This window comes from Leopardus geoffroyi, chromosome B1, assembly GCF_018350155.1.
Source record: "Leopardus geoffroyi isolate Oge1 chromosome B1, O.geoffroyi_Oge1_pat1.0, whole genome shotgun sequence".
Classification (NCBI taxonomy): domain Eukaryota; kingdom Metazoa; phylum Chordata; class Mammalia; order Carnivora; family Felidae; genus Leopardus; species Leopardus geoffroyi.
In genome coordinates, this window is record NC_059327.1 from 59,281,488 (window position 1) to 59,302,490 (window position 21,003).

The window sequence follows — 21,003 nt, forward strand, 5'->3', positions numbered from 1 at the left end:
TTTATTCAGGGAGTGATAGGATCAGATTTGTATTTTAGAAGGAGCCCTCTGGTGGTGTTGTTGTTGAGGGCCGATCAAAGGCTGAATTCCTGGAGGCTGGTAGATCAGCTCTGTGAGTCACTCAGGCAATGAGGTTTGAGGAGAGGGTGTAGGCTGGAGTGGTAGTTGGGAAGAAGAATCAGGAGGACTTTGTGATGGACTGTGGGAGAGAAGGTAGGAATAAACTTTAAGTTTTTGCTTTAATCAAGTGCATAATGGGCAGTCTTGGCTCCCTGGCAGCCTTTTTGGCATGAATGCCAATTCAACAAAATAAAAGTGCTCCCAAGACACATTTTTTTTCCAGTTCAAAATGAAATAGGCTTTTGTAAATGATAAAAAGTACATTCCTTACAACTTAGATTACCTAACAGATTGGATAGAAGAATGTAAGGAGAAAACCAACGCTGCAGCTGCACCGACTAATCACAAAAGTTCTATCTGTGCAGCCACTCTGAGGCAGTTTTCTAATCTTTCTTCTTGAGATAAGAGCATGAGCTGTGTTGAGAAGCTAGGTTGGCCACATGCAGTCTGGGTGCTGCAAGTTACTCATCATGGCTTGACGACTTTTGGGAGGAAAGGTGACAGTTCAATTATAGACCCACTAGATTGGAAGCACTTAGTACAGAGTGTTGTGTAAACAGGACTCCCAACAAATATTTAACCATAACTATGAATTATAAAATTTTTTTATGGATTAGGAATAGTGAGAATTATAAGTCTTGACTTATAATAAAAATGCCCATGAAAGTTATAATCCACTTACAATTAGCTGCAGTTTCAAACCTCACTTGTGATTGACTTTTTAATTTTTTTATTATTTATTTATTTATTTATTTATTTTGAGAGAGAGAGAGAGAGTGCAAATGGGGGAGGTGCAGAGAGAGAGGGGGACAGAGGATCTGAAGCAGTCACCTTGCTGATAGCCGAGAGCCCGATGCGGGGCTCAAACCCATGAACCATGAGATCCTGAGCTGAAGTTGAATGCTCAACTGCCTGAGCACCCATGTGCCCCATTTATGGTTGACCTTTGAACATGGGTTAGAACTGCACCTGTCCACTTATATGCAGATTTTTTTCACTGAATATGGTACAGTACTATAAATGTATTTTCTCTTTCTTAGGATTTTTATCTTCATTTATTTCTTTATTTTAAATGTTTATTTTGAGAGAGAGAGAGAGAGAGAGAGAGTAAGTGAGCATGTGTGGGAGAGTGGGGGAGGGGCAGAGAGAGGGAGAGAGAGAGAATCCCAAGCAGGCCCCACGCTGTCAGCACAGATCCTGACACAGATCTTGATCCCACCAACCATGAGATCATGACCTGAACCAAAATCAAGAGTCAGATGCTTAAGCAAATAAGCCACCCAGGCACCCCTCATCTTTAGGATTTTTAAGTAACAATTTCTTTCTCTACTTTATTGTAAGAACACAGTATATAATACATACAACATACAAAATATGTGTTAATTGACTGTTTATATCATCAGAAGGCTTCCTGGCCAGGAGTAGGCTATTAGTAGTTAAACTTTCAGGGAATCAAAGGTTACATGTGAATTGTTGACTGCATGGGGGTTGGCGTCCCTAACCCCTGTGTTGCACAAGGATCCACTGTAGTAGGAAATGAGCTTTCAATTAACTTTTTATTTATTTATTTTTTTAAATTAAAAAAAAAAATTTTTTTTTTTCAACGTTTATTTATTTTTGGGACAGAGAGAGACAGAGCATGAACGGGGGAGGGGCAGAGAGAGAGGGAGACACAGAATCGGAAACAGGCTCCAGGCTCTGAGCCATCAGCCCAGAGCCTGACGCGGGGCTCGAACTCACGGACCGCGAGATCGTTACCTGGCTGAGGTCGGACGCTAAACCGACTGCGCCACCCAGGCGCCCCTCAATTAACTTTTTAAAGAACAGCTTTGTTGAGACATAATGCACATAGCATATAATTATTCCAATGAATATGAACAATGCTTTCAATGACTTTTAAAAATATTGTTGTTTAGAAATAATTTTTACAATTAAACAATATTCCTTTTGTAACAAGAAAAAAAAGAATTTAAAGCATACAATATTTAAAATCTAATAGTCTTTACACATAAGGAATTTTCTAAGGTGCTTTCGATAATGGGAGTCAAGAGAAAATACATTCTTATGGGGGTTTAAATGAAAGAAAAGTGTAAAATATGGTCAACATATTATTGCAAAAGTGACTGGTGTCATGAGAAGAAAGGACTAAAGATGGATTGACCCATTGGCTTTCTTCAGTGTTCTGCTGGGGAAAGGAGACCCAATTTAATTTACAGACTCTCAGTTCACTACCAAGGGGTTAGGGAGAGACTTCCTCTGCCAATAACCAACCTGGCTAATGGCTGATATGTTGTGATAAATGTTTTCTCACTCAGGATAGTAGTGGTATTACATTAAGAGGGAAAAAAAGTAAATAATAGCTTTGGGGTTTAAACTGAAGTTAAGTGGCAAAAGAAAAGCTCTACCTACCATTACCATATATGCACAGTGAGAAAAATTGGAAGGTTTTGAGAATTCTGAATGTCACCTTGCATTGTGTGTTAATGATGTAAAAACATGCTTTTTGCTGGCATAACAGTGTGCAGAAAAAATATAACACTTTTCCTATGAAATTGACAGAACTGTCCACAAAGTCCGAACCTCTGTGAATTGCTCTGTGAAGCTGGATGCCAAGAATACACCTGGCATTTAGGCTGACCCACATATTGGTAATTTGTCTAAAAGAGCTTTTCCTTTCCAAGATTACATATGATGAGTGTGTAGTGGGAGAGGGGCTTAGACAAATCGGACAACCCATCATGATATCATTACTAGATTTGTTTTTAGGTGCAGCTTTTATCTTGTGACTCCTGGTTAAAGTGATTCATTTAATGCCAGCCTCTGGCTTTAAATCCTGCTATTATGCAGCATCATCCTAATTTCCCCCTAATCAGGTTTATTCCCTCATTGTTTCATATATACAAAGACTCATTCTTTGTGTTTAAATATTTGCTTGTGTTGTTTAGCTTCCTATGGTATTTACTTTCTTTAAAAGGGGTTGTGATGCTGTGTTCTCTGCTTACAACAATAGATACTATAAAAATAGCCTTAACATATACATTTTATGACAAAGTCCACTATAATCCTTTGTGTGCCCTTTATGTGGATCTGTGAGGAGGAAGTTTCCTGTCAACCTCTATGCTGCATTTCTATGATTTTACTTCTTATAAAAATTACTACTTGTAACTAATTGTGTTTCCTTGGTTGCTTTAACCACTAGGAAACTCGGAATCACGTATGCCATTCTTGTTTAGTACCGAATAGATTCTCTAGCGTGATTTTATTTATATAGCTTTTCAACAAACCTCATGCTTTTGTTCTGGCCTTGGAGGGGGCAGGTGAGGGTGGTTCTCTATCTTTTAGAATCATGTACTCATGTTTTGTTTTTTAAAAAGGCAGCACACATTTATTAATCTAACATTTTCCATGGGTCAGGAGGCTGGGGTACCATGTAGCTAGATCCTCTGCTCATGTCTCATACTTGATGTCTAGATGTGGCCTCGTGCTGCAATTCTCAGCTGAGGCTTGGGGTTCTCTCCCAAGCTCACAGACTGTTGGCAGAATTCACTTCCTTGCACCTGTGGCACTGAGGTTCTTAACTGAGGATTGAGCTCAGCCTCTAGAGGCTATCCCTCTCCATCCACAGTTCACAGTGTAGCTGTTTGCTTTCTGTCTGGAGGCCAGCAGGAACACTTTTCCTGCTCCGAATCCCCTTCATGCTTCAAATGTCTTTGATTTGGTTCTGCCACCAGCAAGAGAAAAACGCTCTGTTTTTAATGGTTTCACCTGATTAGATTAGGCTTACCTGGATACTCTACATATTTGAAGGTTAATTGAGTTGGGATTTAATTACATCTTCAAATTCCTTTCACAGTGGTTCCTAGATTAGTGTTTGGTTGATTAGCTGGGGTGGGAGGGGGCGGGTCTTGGGGGAGGGCCATCTATAGAATTCTGCCAATCACAATCCCCATAATGGTGGACTATGCAGCTTTGAAAAGGATGGGGGAGGATCTCAGTACACAGCTATGGAATGATCTCCAAGGTATATTATTATGCTGGAAAAAAACCCAAACAACCAAGGTGTGTATACTATAAATACAACCTGCTGTATAAGAAAGAGGGTGAAATAGGAAACACATGTGTTTTCTAATATTTTCAAAAAAAAAGAATGGAAGGATAAATAAAAAGTTAACAAAAATGTCATTTATAGGGGTAGGAAGAGAACAGAAAACAGGGGCAAGGATGAAAGCTATACTTCCCTGAAGTACCTGTTCTGTGGTTTACACTTAACACCATGTAAATGTTTTATATAATTAAAAGACAAAATTAAATAAACATGACAAAAATAAAGTAATTTCTAAAAATTACAGCAGCACCTGGGTGGCTCAGCTGGTTAAGCATCCAACTCTTGATTTTGGCTCAGGTCATGATCTCACAATTCATGAGATTGAGCCCTGAGTCAGGCTCTGTGCTGGAACCTGCGTGGGATTCCCTCTCTGCCCCTTCTCTGCATGCTCCCCCACACACTCAAAATAAATAAATAAACATTAAAAAATTATAAATAACCTGATATCAAGTTTGTGGTATAACTCTTCAGAAAAGAAATGTTTAAAGGGCTCTTAAATTACAGTATTTTGACAATATTGCCGTATGCTTTAGGGACAAAAAAAACTCCATGAAGAAATCTTAAACTGCATATAGTGTTCATGCTGTCGATGGTAATATTTGTATTGCTGAGGTTTCTTCCCCTGATTTTAGAAATTGTGGTAAAATACACACAACATAAATTTTACTATCTTAACCATTTTAACCGTACAGCTCAGTAGTATTAAGCACAGCCATATTATGAAACCATCACCACCATGGCTCTTCAGAATGCTCCATGTTACAAAACTGAAACATTATACTCATTAAACAATAACTCTCCATCCAACCTCCACCCCCCCCAGCTTCTGGCAATCACCATTCTTTCTGTCTCCATGATTCTAAGTACCTCATATAAGTGAAATCATACAATATTTGTTTTTTGTAACTTGCTTATTTCATTTATCATAATATCCTTAAAATTCATCCATGTTGTCACATGTTGCAGAATTTCTTTCCTTTTTAATCCTGAATAATATTCCATTGTGTGTATGTGTACCACATTTTGCTTATCCATCCATCTGTCGAAGATCACTTGGGATGCTTGAACTTTTAGCTATTGTGAGTAATGGCTGCTATGAAAATGGGTATACTAATATCCCTCTGACATTCTGCTTCTGCCTTTAATTCTTTTGGTATATACCCAGAAATGGAATTGTTTGATTATATGGTAATTCTATTTTTATTCATTTTTCTTAAGTAGGCTCTATGCCCAACCTGGAGTTGAACTTATAATCCTGAGATCAAGAGTTGCATGCTCTACCAACTGAGCTAGCCAGGAGCCCAGGTAATTCTATTTTTAATTCTTTGGAGGATGCTGTTTTACAAAGCTAATGTTTACATTCCCAGGAACAGAGTAGAAAAGTGCCAATTTCCCCATGTCCTCACTAACACTTGTTACTGTCTTTCTTTTTTGTTGTTGATAGTAGCCATCCTAAAGAGTGTGAAGTTTCTCTTGTGTATTTTTGCAAGCCATTTCAAATCCCTTTTGGATCTAGATGGAATACAAATATTTTAAAAATAATGGTCAATTCGCTTATAGTTTTTTTCCTCTTTTCCTTTTATTCAAACTGCATCCAGTCCTCAAATCCAGCTTTTCCATGCACTCCTGCATTTTTTCATTGCCATCTGTCCCCTTTCTTTGCGCTCTTGTTTTAATATCATTTTGCACTTTATGGTTTCCGACTACTAGCTAGTGTTTTGTGTGTGTTAGTCCTGTTGTTCCAGGTTGTGTATTTTTTAGTAGCAGGGCCCATGAAGCTTCCACTTTTTGAATCATCTAATGCATTAAAATTGTATCAAGAAATGCTTCCTTTTAACAGTATAATTTTTAAGGAACCCTCGACTGTTAGCTAATTAACTCTCAGCACACTCAGCACATCCTCTTTAAAATTGTAGGAACCTGTTTGTGTTTGCAGTAGCCATGCTTGTTTCATCATCCTGCAAGACTATTCAATCATTCAATTAACGTTTCTTGAGTTCCTACTATACGTGGTGTTCTTGATGGGGCATCTGCCTTTGCAACACCCTTTGAGATGAAGGGTAGTATCTAGATGGGGTGAGGTCTGCAACTTGGGGAGGGACAGATTTTGCATGACTCTGGTACTTGGCGATCACTTCTTCAATAGGCAGGGCATCTAGTCTCTAGCCAAAAACAAATCCTGGATGAAAGGCAGACATTGGAACTCTGAATAATGTATATTCTGGGTTCTAACTACGATAATCAATAGGTCATCCGAACTCTAATTCCGACTGCCAGGTCCCAACGGGTATGGAGGTACCCTCCCACCTTGATTCCTTTTGAGTACATTTCCCACTGAGCAGTGCGCCCTTGCCTCTTCCATTCTTGCGTGAAGACTACAAGTCCCAGCATGCAGCGCAACTCTAATAGGCCAGTCCTCATCGCTCGGGCTCTTTCACGCCCGTGTCTCCCGTAGGGCGCAGGGCCTGGAGGCCTGTGCGTGCTGACGTTGATGCGTATACGTCATACTCTTCGCGCCTCTTCCCCCGCCTTCTGGGTGGCTAAAGTCCGGTGGCAGGAGGCATAAAGCGGTGCTTTTTCCGAGGCTGTCTGGCGGTTTTTTGCGGGGGGAGCCCCAGTGGCTTAAAAACCCGAGGGAATCTGGATAGGGGCCGCCACTGCTAGCCCTCCTTCCTCCGAGTTTGCGACTCGGCGGTCCAAGATGGACAAAGTCTGTGCTATTTTTGGAGGCTCCCGGGGCATTGGGAGGTCAGTGGCCCAGTTAATGGCTCAGAAAGGCTACCGACTGGCCATCATCGCCAGAAATCTGGAACTGGCCAAAGCCGCCGCCGGTGAGCTCGGCGGTAGGTACCAAACTAGAATTGTCCACTTGTGGGGCTGCAGCCCGAGAGCCAAAAGTCTCCTCGTTTGTAAAACGAGGCCTGGCCTTTAAGGCTCTGAGGTTTAGCCGTTTGGCTTCCCGCGTTCAGGAGCAGCCTTTCCTCAGTGTGGACAACAGACTGGGTGGAGAACCCTTTATCACCGTTTCCCGCAGTGTTTCCTGCCACGCTGCCTGCAGCCAAGGGCAGAACAACTTGGGGTTTTCTTTGAGACTTAGCAGTCTTGTGAGGCCCCATTAATTAAGCCCTCACCTCCCTGAGGCTAGCTAACCATGAGGCGCTGTTTTGTTTTGGTGTCTGGAAGGAGGGAGACACAAACTTTCTTTGTAGGGTAAAGGGCTCACTGGTGCCGCGAGGTCCCGGGCGCCGCCTGGAGACTGGGCTGGGTGGAAAGGAGTTAAGGCAGGAAGAGTAGGCGTGTCAAGCCTGAAAGGCTCTGTATAGTTTTGCTGTGGGCTGTTTTGGCCCACGTGCAAATACACAAAGCAGTGTTTCATAGACAAAACTTTTTAGTACCAGCTAGTTTTGAGATACACCTGTTTTGGCTCTTTACCTCCATAAGCATTTAATAGGTTATTAAATTGTTTTGGTGGTTTTTACAAATGGACAAATGAGACTTCCAGATTCCTTTTTATTGCATTTAAAATTCTTTTTTTTTTTTTTTGCTGTTTATTAATAATGGATTAGTAATTACTTTTCATTATTTTGCAAACTTAAGTCTTTTGATCGTAGGGAGAAGTAGGATGTAGGATAGATGCTAAGACGCTGCTATTGTTTACTTACTAGAACGGACAAATGCTCCTTATTCACTATCATGGAGGCATTGGGAAGTTTAGAGGCCTGGGATGCATCTGGTGGCTGTAACCTTTAAAATAACAATACTGATTGGTTCACCCTAATTGTGCACATGGGTTGGGAAAATATTAGGCTCTTTAAAGAAGCAAAACAAAATACAAGTTACAGAGCAGGGAGAAATTCAGTGAATGTTTCTTGCTGCTCATATTCACTACCATTATGTTATTCTGACAAGAGAGTGAGAAAGTGGTTTTCCTTATGGGGTCATCCCAAGCCATTAGTGTTTGCTGGAATAGATAAAAACTGTTGGTTGGGCTTCCAAGGGTTATTGTGGACCCAACAGGTTTTCAGATGAACGCCAACGGTGAGTCACAGAGGATGCTTTGGGCCTTTCATTTCCTTGAATTATGTGTTCCATAAGTGTTTGGTTTGCACACTGGTTCCAGAGACATGAGAGTGTAATTTTAGTGTTAACATAATAGGCAAGGTCAGCCAGAAAGTAAGGAATTGTTTAGTTTTCAAAAACCCCTATATTTTAGAGTATTAAAATGATGTATTATTAAATAGAGAATGCTTTCTTTGAAGTGTATTCTTTTGATATTTATGCATTTTTTAAAAATGGACACTTAAAGGGAAGTAACAGTTGTTTTTAGTAAAAAGTTTTTTTTGGTGTGTTTTTTAGTTTTTGCATTTTGTTTTTACAGCTTCCTGCTTTGTAATGGTCAGCCTTGAATAATAGTTATTCTAATATATGTGCCATAGTAAAAAAAAAAAAAAAAAGTGTGAGAAACCCTAGGGTATATTCTCAGGATCAGGAAACCAGTTAAACACAACTGTAACAATTAGACATAAATTTATTTTTTAAAAAAATGTTTGTGTATTTTGAGAGAGAGAAAAAGGGTGAGTGGGGGAGAGGCAGAGAGAGAGAGAGAGAGAGAGAGAGAGAGAGAGAGAATCCCAAGCAGGCCCCGAGCTATCAGTGCAGGCCTGACTTGGGGCTCAGTCTCAGGAACAGCAAGATCATGGCCCCAGCTGAAATCAAGAGTAGAGGCTTAGGTAACTGAGCCACCCAGTTGTCCCATAAATTTCAAAAAAATATAAAACCCAGAACACTGTTGAATTGGGTAGCATGGGGTCATTGTGGAAGCTATAAATATTGTTAGATGAATCTTACAAACCCTTATGAACATAAAAAGGACCCTTCTGCCATTCTTTGTTGATGAAGAAATATTTTTAAGGTTTACTTCCCCACCGACCTCCATCCCAATTTTATTAGACTGAACTCCATGAGTAGAGGAATCCATGACATAATCATCTTTTATCTGTAGGTTCTAAATTAGCACAGGTGTAGGTCCTAGTAGATGCTTAACAAATGTGTATTGAATAATTTTTAAATTCAAGTCATAATTTATAAGTAGTTCTAATTTAACTTTGTTGTTTAGGAGATCATTTGGCATTTAGCTGTGATGTTGCCAAAGAATGTGATGTTCAAAATACATTTGAAAAGATGGAGAAAAATTTAGGTCGAGTTAATTTCTTGGTAAATGCAGCTGGAATTAACAGGTTAGTCACAGACTTAAGTACTTTTCTAATTGTTTGTTTTGGTATGAGTAAATACATTAACTTACTTCTAAGCGGAAGAAAATATGTATTTTAAAAATTGGTCTATCTATACTTCCTTTTATATTGAGATATACAATAAGGGTACAATTTGATCAATTTTAACATGTAATCACATTCATAGTGAACTGTAGAACATTTCTAGCACTCTAGAAGGCTTTCTTTAGTTTCTTCCCAGTTAATACTTATAGATAACCTCTATTCTGACTTCTGTCACCATTATGTAAGTTTTTTCAGTTCATGAACTTAATGGTATCAGAGTAGATTTTTTTTTTTTTCTTTTTAAAAGGTGAATTTAGGACAGAATACTTAGAATAGTATATTAATTTTCTTGCTAACAAGGCTTACTATAATATGGGATTTGCTCAGTTTATTTAAGCTTTTTTGGCTACTTTTAGCTGATAGGAATATTCGCCTCTCAGCCAGCTTCTAAGTTATCTTTTCTAGTTTATCACTTATTTTAATGCCTCTCAAATCAGATTTAAAATGGGACTCTCTAGGCTTTCTAGCTCAAATATATACTTCTTGACTTTTTAAATTTGTTTTATCCCGTTTTTAATTTATATGCCACTGCTGTTTTTTGTAGGGATAGCCTTTTAGTAAGAACAAAAACTGAAGATATGGTATCCCAGCTTCATACTAACCTCTTGGGTTCCATGCTGACTTGTAAAGCTGCCTTGAAGACTATGATTCAACAACAGAGAGGGTCTATTGTTAATGTAGGTAAGTCTTCACCTGTGAAATTGTTTATCTCATAGTGCCATAAAAATATTTAATTGACTAATTTGGAGTTTATTCATGTGTGAAACTTGGATGAAATGGGTCTTTTTATTTGTGGAAAAAGGATTTGATTAGGTGATTAGTGGGTAAAACGGGAATCACGGATTCACATCTTTCTAGTGATCAAAATGTTAACTTTTTTTTTTTTAATGTTTTTATTTATTTTTGAGAGAAAGAGACACAGAGCAAGTGGGGGAGGGCCAGAGAGAGAGAGAGAGACACAGAATCTGAAGCAGGCTCCAGGCTGAGCTGTCAGCACAGAGCCCGACTTGGGGCTCGAACTCACGAACTGTGAGATCATGACCTGAGCTGAAGTTGGACACTTAACTGACTGAGCCACCTAGGCGCCCCAAGCTGTTTGACTTTTTAAGAGAAATTGGACACCCTGATTTTCATGTGAAACCTGGTTTTTAAAATACAGATAAGGAAAGTAGATTGAAAAATTTTAGGTAGTGGAGGATAGAAAATGATCTCTACAGTAGTTATGTGTGTCACTTGATAAATCTAGTACAAAGGTTTAGGAGGAAGTTTTAAGTGAATAATCTTTTTAGTTTTTTTAGAGTGACTGTAACTAACCCCTAGTTTTCAGTTCATCTGACCCATGGAGTAGTAGATAAACCACATAGGTGTGTTCGTAGACCTTAAAACGCAAAATGACTTAGAATTTTATTTCAGTTTGGTAATTTGAAAATAGCATATCATCTGCCTTTTAATTTTAAGTGGTCATACCTTAAAAGGCTGCAAAAGGGGAATGCTGCTCCATTAGAGTAAATGACCCTGTTGTTTTTAATATAGGAAATGGCTGTCCAAGCCAAAATGTAGGGTTTTTCTCTTTTGAAGATGAAACACAAATACTGTGCTAATAAGAATTAGAACATTTTTGACATTTACCCTTAAAAATGTAAGAAATAGGTTTTCTTAAAAAAGATTAGTAAATGATTAAAAAGTAAAAGATTTAGTTGACCTTTGCCTTGTAACACAGCCAGGTAATGATTTTGGATTCTCAGAAGCTGGTATACTGGCCTGTATATATCACCTGATAATATGGGTGTATTGTTTAACTCTAAAATATCCCCTTTTTAGATATATTTAAAAAACCCACATCAGTCCTTTGTGTACATGCAAAACTTTTAGAATTGTGCGAAAATAATAATTGAAAATAAATTAGAATCTTTACAGAAAGGACTACTTTAAACTACTAAAAGTTCATTGATTTAGGAGTTAACACTTACTCACTAGATGAGCAATAGTGTGTGGCATGAACTAAAGTTTCCTATTTGGCCTTTCTTCCATGCCTATATTTTTCTTTCTTTTTTGTGTGTCTCCATATTTCTCTTTCTCCCAAATACCCATTTCTCTGTCTGTGTTTTCTCTGATGTTTTTTTTCCTCTCTTTCTTCTTCTTCTTTTTTTTTTTTTTTTTAAATTGAGAGAGAGAGAGAGAGAGAGAGAATGTGCACACTTGAGCAAGCCAGGGAGGGGCAGAGAGAGAGAGAGGGAGGGAGAGAGAGAGAATCCTAAGCAGACTCCACATTGTCAGCACAGATCCCAACTCAGGGTTCAAACTCAAGAACTGTGAGATCATGATCTGAGCTAAAGTTAAGAGTCGGATGCTTAACTGAGCCACCTATGTGCCCCTCTTTTCTCTCTTTCTGTGCTTCACAGTTCTTTTCATCTGTCATTAACTGACATGTAATATATAATGTAGATATATTAATATAAAAAGTTCAGGGTGTTTTTCTTTTCCTAAAATAAAATTACTTTTTCGAAAGTTTTGTGAAGTTCTTGATTAATTTTTATATCATAAGTACAGGTCACTGGTGCAGAAAATTGTTTCCCCACTTCTGTTTTACCAGAATTTATTTGCATACAGTTGATATTTGAATTATAAATTATTCTTTCATATTCATATAAATGAGACCACCCAAGAATCTTTAGTAGGCAGTACTAGCTATAATACATCACTGAAGATAACTAAATTGCAGTTTTACAAAAAGCTTATAATGAACCTTAGTTAATTTAGATTGATGGTAGTTCAAACTTAGTGAGATTTATCTTCAGATGAACTATTTTTTTTAGTTGGAAATGAATATGTCCTTAATCTGTGTTGTGGAATCATAAAATTAATCAGCCTTTGTCTGACTTTTTCTGGTTTTAACCTCTTCCTACTGGAAGCCTTTAAAAATACTATAGGATTTTCACCATGTCTCACCTACTAAGAGATGAGATTGGGTTTCTTTCACTTAATGGATCAGTTCTCAAGCCCTTGCCTGACATACGAAGTTTTACGTAAGCTTCTTTCAGAACCTGTTTTCTGTTTGTATCTGGAGCAGACTCCAACCCTAAGTCTTACTACTCAAATGATGCTGGTTAGAATTCCTAATTTTAGCAAAGGACAAGGTAAAATGCTTTGTGCCTTTGTTTGTTTCCTGTAACATTATCTAAATATTCAAGTAATCCATTAATTGGTTTGAATTTGCTTTCATTTTATTTTTTCTAGGAAGTATTACTGGTTTAAAAGGCAATTCTGGCCAGTCTGTGTACAGCGCCAGTAAAGGAGGATTAGTTGGGTTTTCACGTGCTCTTGCTAAAGAAGTAGCAAGAAAGAAAATTAGAGTGAATGTGGTCGCACCAGGTCAGTGAAAACTTTTTTCTTTTTTTTTTTTAAAATTGAAGCATAGTTGATATACGCTATTATGTTAGTTTCAGATGTACAACATAGTGATTAAAAAATGATGTATATTATAAAATGTTCACCATGATGGGTGTAGCTTTCATCTGTCAGTATGCAAAGTTTTTACAATATTACTGACTATATTCTCTATATTCTACTTTCCATCGCTGTGACTTATTTATTTTATAATTGGAAGCTTGTACCTCTTAACCCTCTTCACCTATTTTGCCCATCCCTTCATCTTCCTCCCCTCTGGCAGCCATCAGTTCTCTATATTTATGAGTCTGTTTCTGGTTTTGTTTGTTTTGTTTTTTAGATTCCACACACAAGTGAAATCATGCTATTTGTCTTTTTCTCTCTCTTATTCACTTAGCATAATACCCTCTAGGTCTGTCTATGTTGTTACCAATGGCAAGATTTCATTCTTTTTTATGATTGAGTAATATTCCGTGTGTGTGTGTGTGTGTGTGTGTGTGTGTGTGTGTGTATGTGTATGTGTATGTATCACACCTTCATCCATTTATCCATCATGGTTGCACATTTAGGTTTTTTCCATTTCTTGGCTATTGTAAATAATAGTAGATTAAACAGTGGGGGCATATATTTTTATGAATTAGTATTTTTGTTTTCTCTGTGTAGATATCCAGAAGTGGAATTACTGGCTCATATGGTATTTCTATTTTTAATTTTTTGAGGAACCTCCATGTTGTTTTCTATAGTGGCTGTGCCTTCCCACCAACAGTGCTCAATGGTTTCCTTTTTTTCACATCCTTGCCAATACTTGTTATTTCTTGTCTTTTTGATACTAGTCATTCTGAAGGTATAAAGTGATATCTCATTGTGGTTTTAATTTGCATCTCCTTGATGATTATTGATGTTGGGCATCTTTTTATGTGTCTGTTGGCCATCTGTGTGTATTCTTTGGAAAAACGTTGAATCAGGTCCTCTGCTCATTTTTTAATGGGGCTATTTGTGGTTTTTTGGTGTTGAGTTGTAGAAGTTGTTCATATATTTTGGATATTAATTCCTTGTTGGATATATCATTTGCAAATATCTTCTCCCATTTAGTAGGTTGCCTTTGGTTTTGTTGATAATTTTTTTCCTGTGGAAAAGCTTTTTAATTTGACATAGTCCTAATAGTTTATTTTTGCTTTTGTTTCCCTTGGCTGAGGAGACAGATCCAGAAAAATATTGCTAAGGTGAATGTCCAAGATGTTACTGTCTGGCTTTTCTTTTTTCTTTTCTTTTTTTTTTTTTTAGAATTTTATGGATTCAGATGTCACATATAGATCTTTAATCTATTTTGAGTTTATTTTTATGTATTGTGTAAGAAAGTGGGCCAGTTTCATTCTTTTGCATGTAGCTGTCCAGTTAACACAATTTACTGAAGAGACGGTCTTTTCTTCATTGTATATTCTTTTCACCTCTGTCACAGATTAATTGACAATGTAAGAATGGGTTTATTTCTGGGCTCTCCATTCTGTGCCATTGATCTATGTGTCTGTTTTTGTGCCAGTACCATACTGCTTTGAATACCGTAGCTTTATAATATAGTATAAAATCTGGGATTGTATTACCTCCAGCTTTGTCCTTCTTTCTCAAGATTGTTTTGGCTATTTGGGGTCTTTTGTGATTCCCTATAAATTTTAGGATTCTTTGTCCCTAGTTCTGTCAAAAATTACTATTGGTATTTTGATGAGGATCACACTGAATCTGTTGATTGCTTTGGGTAGTATGGACATTTTAACAATATTAATTTTTCCAGTCCATGAACATGGAATATCTTTACGTTTATTTGTGGCATTTTCAATTTCTTTCATCAGTGTCTTATAGGGTTCAGAGTGTAGGTCTTCTACCTCCTTGGTTAAGTTTATTCCTTAGTATTTTATTCTTTTTGGTATAATTGTAAATGGGATTGTTTTTTAAATTTCTCTTTCTGCTGGTTCATTATTAGTGTATAGAAATACAACACATTCCTGTATTGGTTTTGCATCCTGCAACTTTACTGAATTCATTTATTACTTCTAGTAGGTTTTGGTGGACTCCTCAAGATTTATATATATCTATATAGATCATGTCATCTTCAAATAGTGCCAGTTTTATGTTTTTCTTTTTAAATGTAACTTATGTATACTTATGGCTTTGTACAGTAATAGCAAAGATTGTTCCTGTGTTTGTAAGTACATCAGGCACTTCTGAGAGAGTATCAGAATAGGAGCATGGACTCTTCACTATTAATAAATTGTTTTTTAAGGTTTATTTATTCATTCTGCAAGAGAGAGAGCGCACACAAATGCATGAGTGCAGGGGAGGGGCAGAGAGAGAGGGAGAGAGAGAATCCCAAGTGGTCTCCACTAAGCACAGAGCCTGATTTGGGACTTGATCCCATGACTCTGAGATCACAACTTGAGCCCATATCAATAGTCTAATACTTAACCAACTGAGCCACTGAGGCTTCTCATTAAATACTTGGGTAGTGAAATTTGTGAGGGTATGACTATATCTTGACAGGACTTAAATGGCTACATCTGGCCACACTGCCAGTCTGTGTGCCACCTTCAAGAAGGAGACCAAGAGTAATGCCAGTTTGCTTGCATAAACCACATTGCATTTTTAAATAAATGATTACTCTCAAACTGAAACCACAAGAGAAACTTCTCATTTAAAAATCAGTTATAAATTAAGAACTCTTAAGAGCTGAATGTTAAGAATTTCAAGGTAGGTAGGGGGTGAGTATTGGTAACATATCCACTAGTTGAACAATTCAAAATGGTACACTATTGGAGAACTATTTCCATTTTAAGTGTCCTCTCTCTTCTTGGAATATTCCATTGATTTATTGCTCATTGGCATACATTTGCTAGTTAATTTAGACTTTGTCAGTGTCAAAGCAGAACTTTCCAAGTAATGCATCTATTACCTAAATATGTTTCTTAAGTTTATCTTATGGGAACAATACTTACTTATATTTAAAATATTTGAATAGGTCTATAATAAAATATGCTTTTAATAACAGCACAAACCAGAAGGAATAATCAAACAAGGATGCAATGTGATGACATTTGCACATTTAACCAAGCAGTCATGTACTGACATAGTAATTACTCTAGAAAGTCAATATTCAGACAGAAAAAGAATTGCTAGGGATCACATGTTTGTTTTCAAAATAGACAAGATGCTCTTCACTGGACTTCGTTGTACCCCAGAGAACTACCCAGGATTCATGTTAGAGTTTCAAAACAAAGAAAAACTTGAAGGGTAAAAAGATACTTATACAGACTTGGGGAAGAAACATCCTTTTTGAAGTCAGTCTATGAAGTAGCAAGATTTTAACAGCAATTTTATTTGTGGTTGTTTCCTTAATAAATGGATGGGGGCTCTGAGGCTCATTGTGCAATGGCATGGGAGGAGGAAAGTGGTAGGACATGGTAACAGAAATGAGAATGTGAATACCCTGGCACCAGAAAGTATTATTACATGTGCATGAGGCACTGCTTAGAGGAACTAAGGTTCCTAACATCAGACATATGTTGAAGTGGCCAACAATGAAGATGACTGTTTAATAGATGTGGCTTTTTAATAATTTTCAAAATAGTAGAAGTCACAGTGGGAAACTTGCAATAGAGCTAGCCTTCTGTAGGAAATCTATCAGGAACACTTGTCTTTTTGTTAAATATGTAGGAAAAACCAAGCCAGCAGAGATGCAATTCACTTGTAAGACAAAGCAAGTTTGATTTGGGCTAAGTACACAGAAATCAGAGACTTCTCAAGAAAACAAGTAGAACATTATTGTGCACCTGTTTCTTTTAATGTGCTGACTTTGGGCATTCCTCATGGCTTGAAAATACTGGTGGATTAAATGGGATGCAAAGCCAATTAACTTGGTCTGTCAGTTACAGGTAATTGGGAAATATTAAAACAGTGATTAGAATTAATAGTGTAGTTTGGTAAAGGCAAAACAAATTTTCCAATTCTTATGCTAATGGTTTAAAATATAAATTCAAATATACAATTTACATCTGGTTTTTTGGTCTTCAAATTAATTGCCTGAAATTTTAAACAAGTTCTATTCAATAGCCATCTGTACTCATGAACAAAAGCATTCTACAGATCACTTAAGTCCCTTTTAAAATTTTCCTCCAATTTAAATTTCCACATTATGCTAAATAATCTGTAAGATGGAAAAGGAAAGAGGGATGAAGTGTCAGTGTGTTGATATAATCTTCAAGATAATTATAAAGCCAACTTTCACAATACCAAATGTGAGCACAGAGTTATAAGAGAAAACTTTTGCCAAAGCTTATCTTGAAGTGGTTTAGTTGCTCAGTTTGAGAAAGGGACCATATTATAGATTCTGGTCTCTGTTCTGATCTACAGATGTTACAGGTCTCCCAGAGGGGACTGAAACAATGCAGCATATAAGCATCTATCAGAAGACTCAGTGCTATGCAGTGTGTTTAGTTCACAGGATAATAGAAGCAGTTGGAATACCTACATAAAAACATATTAAGTTCCTAAACATGAACTGCAAAATGGTCATAACTATATGTCATTCTTCAGCCAAAATAGGGCCAGAAATGTTGAATAGGTTAAGTATTAATTACAATGACTTTAAGATTAGTCAGAAACCTTCCTCAAGTACCATCCCAAAGTGTACAGACCAGTTAAACATGTATAAAATTAGTACTAATCCAGCTAGAAATCCAAAAATGAAAATTACGGATGCTGCATCAAGTATCTGGGATTCCATAAACTTATAAGCAGACAGTATAACAAAATAGACTCTAGTTTTAAGAAAACATTACAGTTTAGTATCCCAAAAATATGAAGAAGTCTCACAATAACATCAAAAATCATTTTATCTGGAAGTTAGAACCATTTGTACAAATTTGAAAATAACAAAATGAATTAAAAAATAAGAAAGAGCTGTACAAAGTTGATGTTTAATCTTTTTAGAAAAAGATTTTGACAAGTCCATTATTTCAGCAGATTGGTTAACAAGCTGTTAGTTCTCATGGGAATTATGTGGCAATGCTGTTCACTGGAGGTGCAGAATGGAGAGCTTGGTTCTTTGTGATTTGTCAGTTCAGGAGATCGTAGGTAGTACAGACAGAAGTTTTAACTTACCAAGGACATGAGACCATGGCATTCTTATAAAAAGTGTAAACTATCCTTGGACCAAATGGATATAAAAAAACCAAAAACATACACAAATTACCTGGATTAGTAAAGAGGGTGATAAAAAGGTGCTAAAACTCAAATCTACATTATCACTCTTTGGTGTGATAGAAGTTTTGCATAGATATTTCCTTGGCTTTTGGATAAAATGATTGTTTTTGTATACCTGTGCCAGTTAGCCATGGGATCTTTGTCCTAGCTTACTGTAGGTATTGACGAATTGATTATCTATATGAGAAAAGACATTTTGGTTCATTGGTTGGTTGTTTGAGAGTGTTAGGTTGGAGTAGATCTTTGCCACTTTTCCATTTCAAGTCACTAATGACTCCAGCTTGTATATTGGAATTGGTGTTTTATTTGTCAGTGATGCTGAACTAGCAGGGATCAGGGAATTGTCAAAATGTCCTGATAACCCTTGTGCTCTGTAATGTGACTTCATCTCAATGAACATTTGATAAATGACTGTGGCTTCGATACAGCCATTTTGGGGGGGCAGGGGAGGAAAGAAAAGAAAATAAACTAAACCTGTAGTCATTTTGACACTGCTTTCTGTTTGTGTATGCTTATGTAACCTGGTTGATTTTTGTGTTAGCTTAGTTAAACCATATACAGAATTACTTGATTCTCAATTACTTGAGATTTGGGATGTATGTATTTGCTTCCCTCCTTTAGGGATTCCACTAGTGTGGGTGGTGAAGAGTTAGTTCTAGTTCATGATGATCTAAAAGTTGAATGATTTAAGGGTAATGCAAGTGTTTCTAACTCATAATAATAACTCAGCAGATTTCCTGAAGTGTCTCCTATATGCAAGGGTTCCAAAATTATAAAAAAAATGAGTAAGATATTTCTGCTACAAGGAGCTAAGTACAGTGACAAAGACTGACATGCAAACAAATAATTACAATGCCGTATGATGAATATAAAGTAGAGGAATATATATATATATATATATATATATATATATATATATATATATATATGATGCTATGGAAACACTGAAGAAGGAATGCTTAATTTTGTCAAAGTGAATCAGTCGTCAAGGCAACAGACTAAATAGTGGGAATCCAGTTTGTATACAAAGGGAAGTTTTATGAGTGTTAATGGAAGTGTGTTTGTATAGCCTTTCCTAAAGATTTTACTTTCCAGTGCCAATTTGTACTACAGAAAAAAAACCTTATTGCTAAAAATGTGGCCATTTCATAGGGTGACCTTTCTTATGTTGGGGATACATATTTAGCAGGATTCATAGTCTGAATATGTTTATTGGTCAGAAGTGAAGTGTAAGTGGAAATAGAAGAATTAAATTGATTCTATGGATTATTTATTTATTTTGGGTAGCAATTTCAACCAGATTTGTCATGTCTTTTAATAGAACTGACAAACCTCAGAATTAACAAATATGTTTCTTCTTTTTAAAAAATTTTTTTTTTTTTCCAACGTTTATTTATTTTTTTTGGGACAGAGAGAGACAGAGCATGAACGGGGGAGGGGCAGAGAGAGAGGGAGACACAGAATCGGAAACAGGCTCCAGGCTCTGAGCCATCAGCCCAGAGCCCGACGCGGGGCTCGAACTCACGGACCGCGAGATCGTGACCTGGCTGAAGTCGGACGCTTAACCGACTGCGCCACCCAGGCGCCCCACAAATATGTCTCTTCTTATGTCAGTTTTCCTGGTCACCTTCAAATGGAGTTTCCAGTTAAGGAAAACAATTAAGAAGCAAATCATAACAGAAAAAGCAAGAAAGGGAAAATAATAAATTAGGCCATTAATCCCTGCCCAATATTATTGACTTTTTAAAGATCAGTTAGTTACTAAGCTTTGGTATTCAAATATAAAATAAATTTCTCATCATGGATAAATCTCACTGATTAGAAAATATTGAATATGAGAAACAATATTTGATAAATTGAAACTATAATGGGTACATAACTTTAAAAACGTGTTTTCAGTAGATAACACAAACATGGTACAAAATTCAAAAGTATAAAAAGGCATAGATTGAAAAGTGAGTCTTCTCTAATCATCTAGTTTCTTTTCTCAAAAGCAACCACTAGAGTTAACTAGAGTCTTCAGTATTTCACACACAACCCAATAAAGTATGTGTGTGTGTATAAATACATATAATATATAAAAATATAAATCTGTATTTATGTGAATATACAACATGTGAATATATAAATATATATATAAAAAGAAAGCACAAATTGTATCATGCTGTTCGTATAGTTCTGTACCTTGGCTTTATTCATAGTGCATTAGTGTATCTTGGAGTTGATTCCATATTATTCTATATAGAATTGCTTTACATTTTTAAAATCTCAGCTTTATGGAAGTATAACTCATATGTCATGCAGTTCACCCATTTAAAGTGTGCACTTCAGTGGTTTTAGTATAGTCAAAGAATTGTTCTATCATCACCACAATACATTTTAGAACATTTTCATCATCCCAAAAGAAACCTGTAGCTGTTAGCATTCACTCCCCATTTCCCTCCAATCTCCCCAGCTTCTAGCAACCACTAATAACCTACTTTCTGTCTCTGTAGAGTTCCTTATTCTGATACCGTTCATATAAATGAAATCATACAATATGTGGTCTTATGTGACTGCTGTATCACTTTTAGTGGCTGTATTAAAAGACAATAATGTCTGTCTTAGGGGTGTACCATAATTTATTTAACCCATTGCCTCTTGATGGGCATTTGGGTTGCTTCTGATCTTTTGCCATTATAACTAATAATGTGGTGACAGTACCTGTGTGCAGTTTATCTTATACATGTATATGAGTATAATCCTGGGAATGAAACTTCCAAGACTCAAAGGGTATATGCATTTTAAGTTTTGACAAGTAGG

The 21,003-nt window shown here is 36.7% G+C and overlaps 1 protein-coding gene across 4 annotated transcripts in view; it reads left to right on the forward strand.

Annotated features, from left to right (window-relative positions):
- The first annotated feature begins 6,711 nt into the window (after positions 1-6,711).
- The window catches only part of CBR4 (carbonyl reductase 4), a 97,907-nt gene continuing 83,615 nt past the window's right edge, over positions 6,712-21,003 (forward strand). Inside the window, exons 1-4 of one of the 4 annotated variants that reach the window (XM_045463560.1) lie at positions 6,712-7,068; positions 9,342-9,462; positions 10,106-10,242; positions 12,799-12,933. In XM_045463560.1, coding sequence (XP_045319516.1) covers positions 6,927-7,068; positions 9,342-9,462; positions 10,106-10,242; positions 12,799-12,933 — 535 coding nt within the window. In that variant the 5' untranslated portion in view covers positions 6,712-6,926. Of the gene's footprint in view, positions 7,069-7,102; positions 8,264-9,341; positions 9,463-10,105; positions 10,243-12,798; positions 12,934-21,003 lie in introns of those variants that run through there. The other 3 variants (XM_045463550.1, XM_045463569.1, XM_045463572.1) reach the window with 3 other exon arrangements.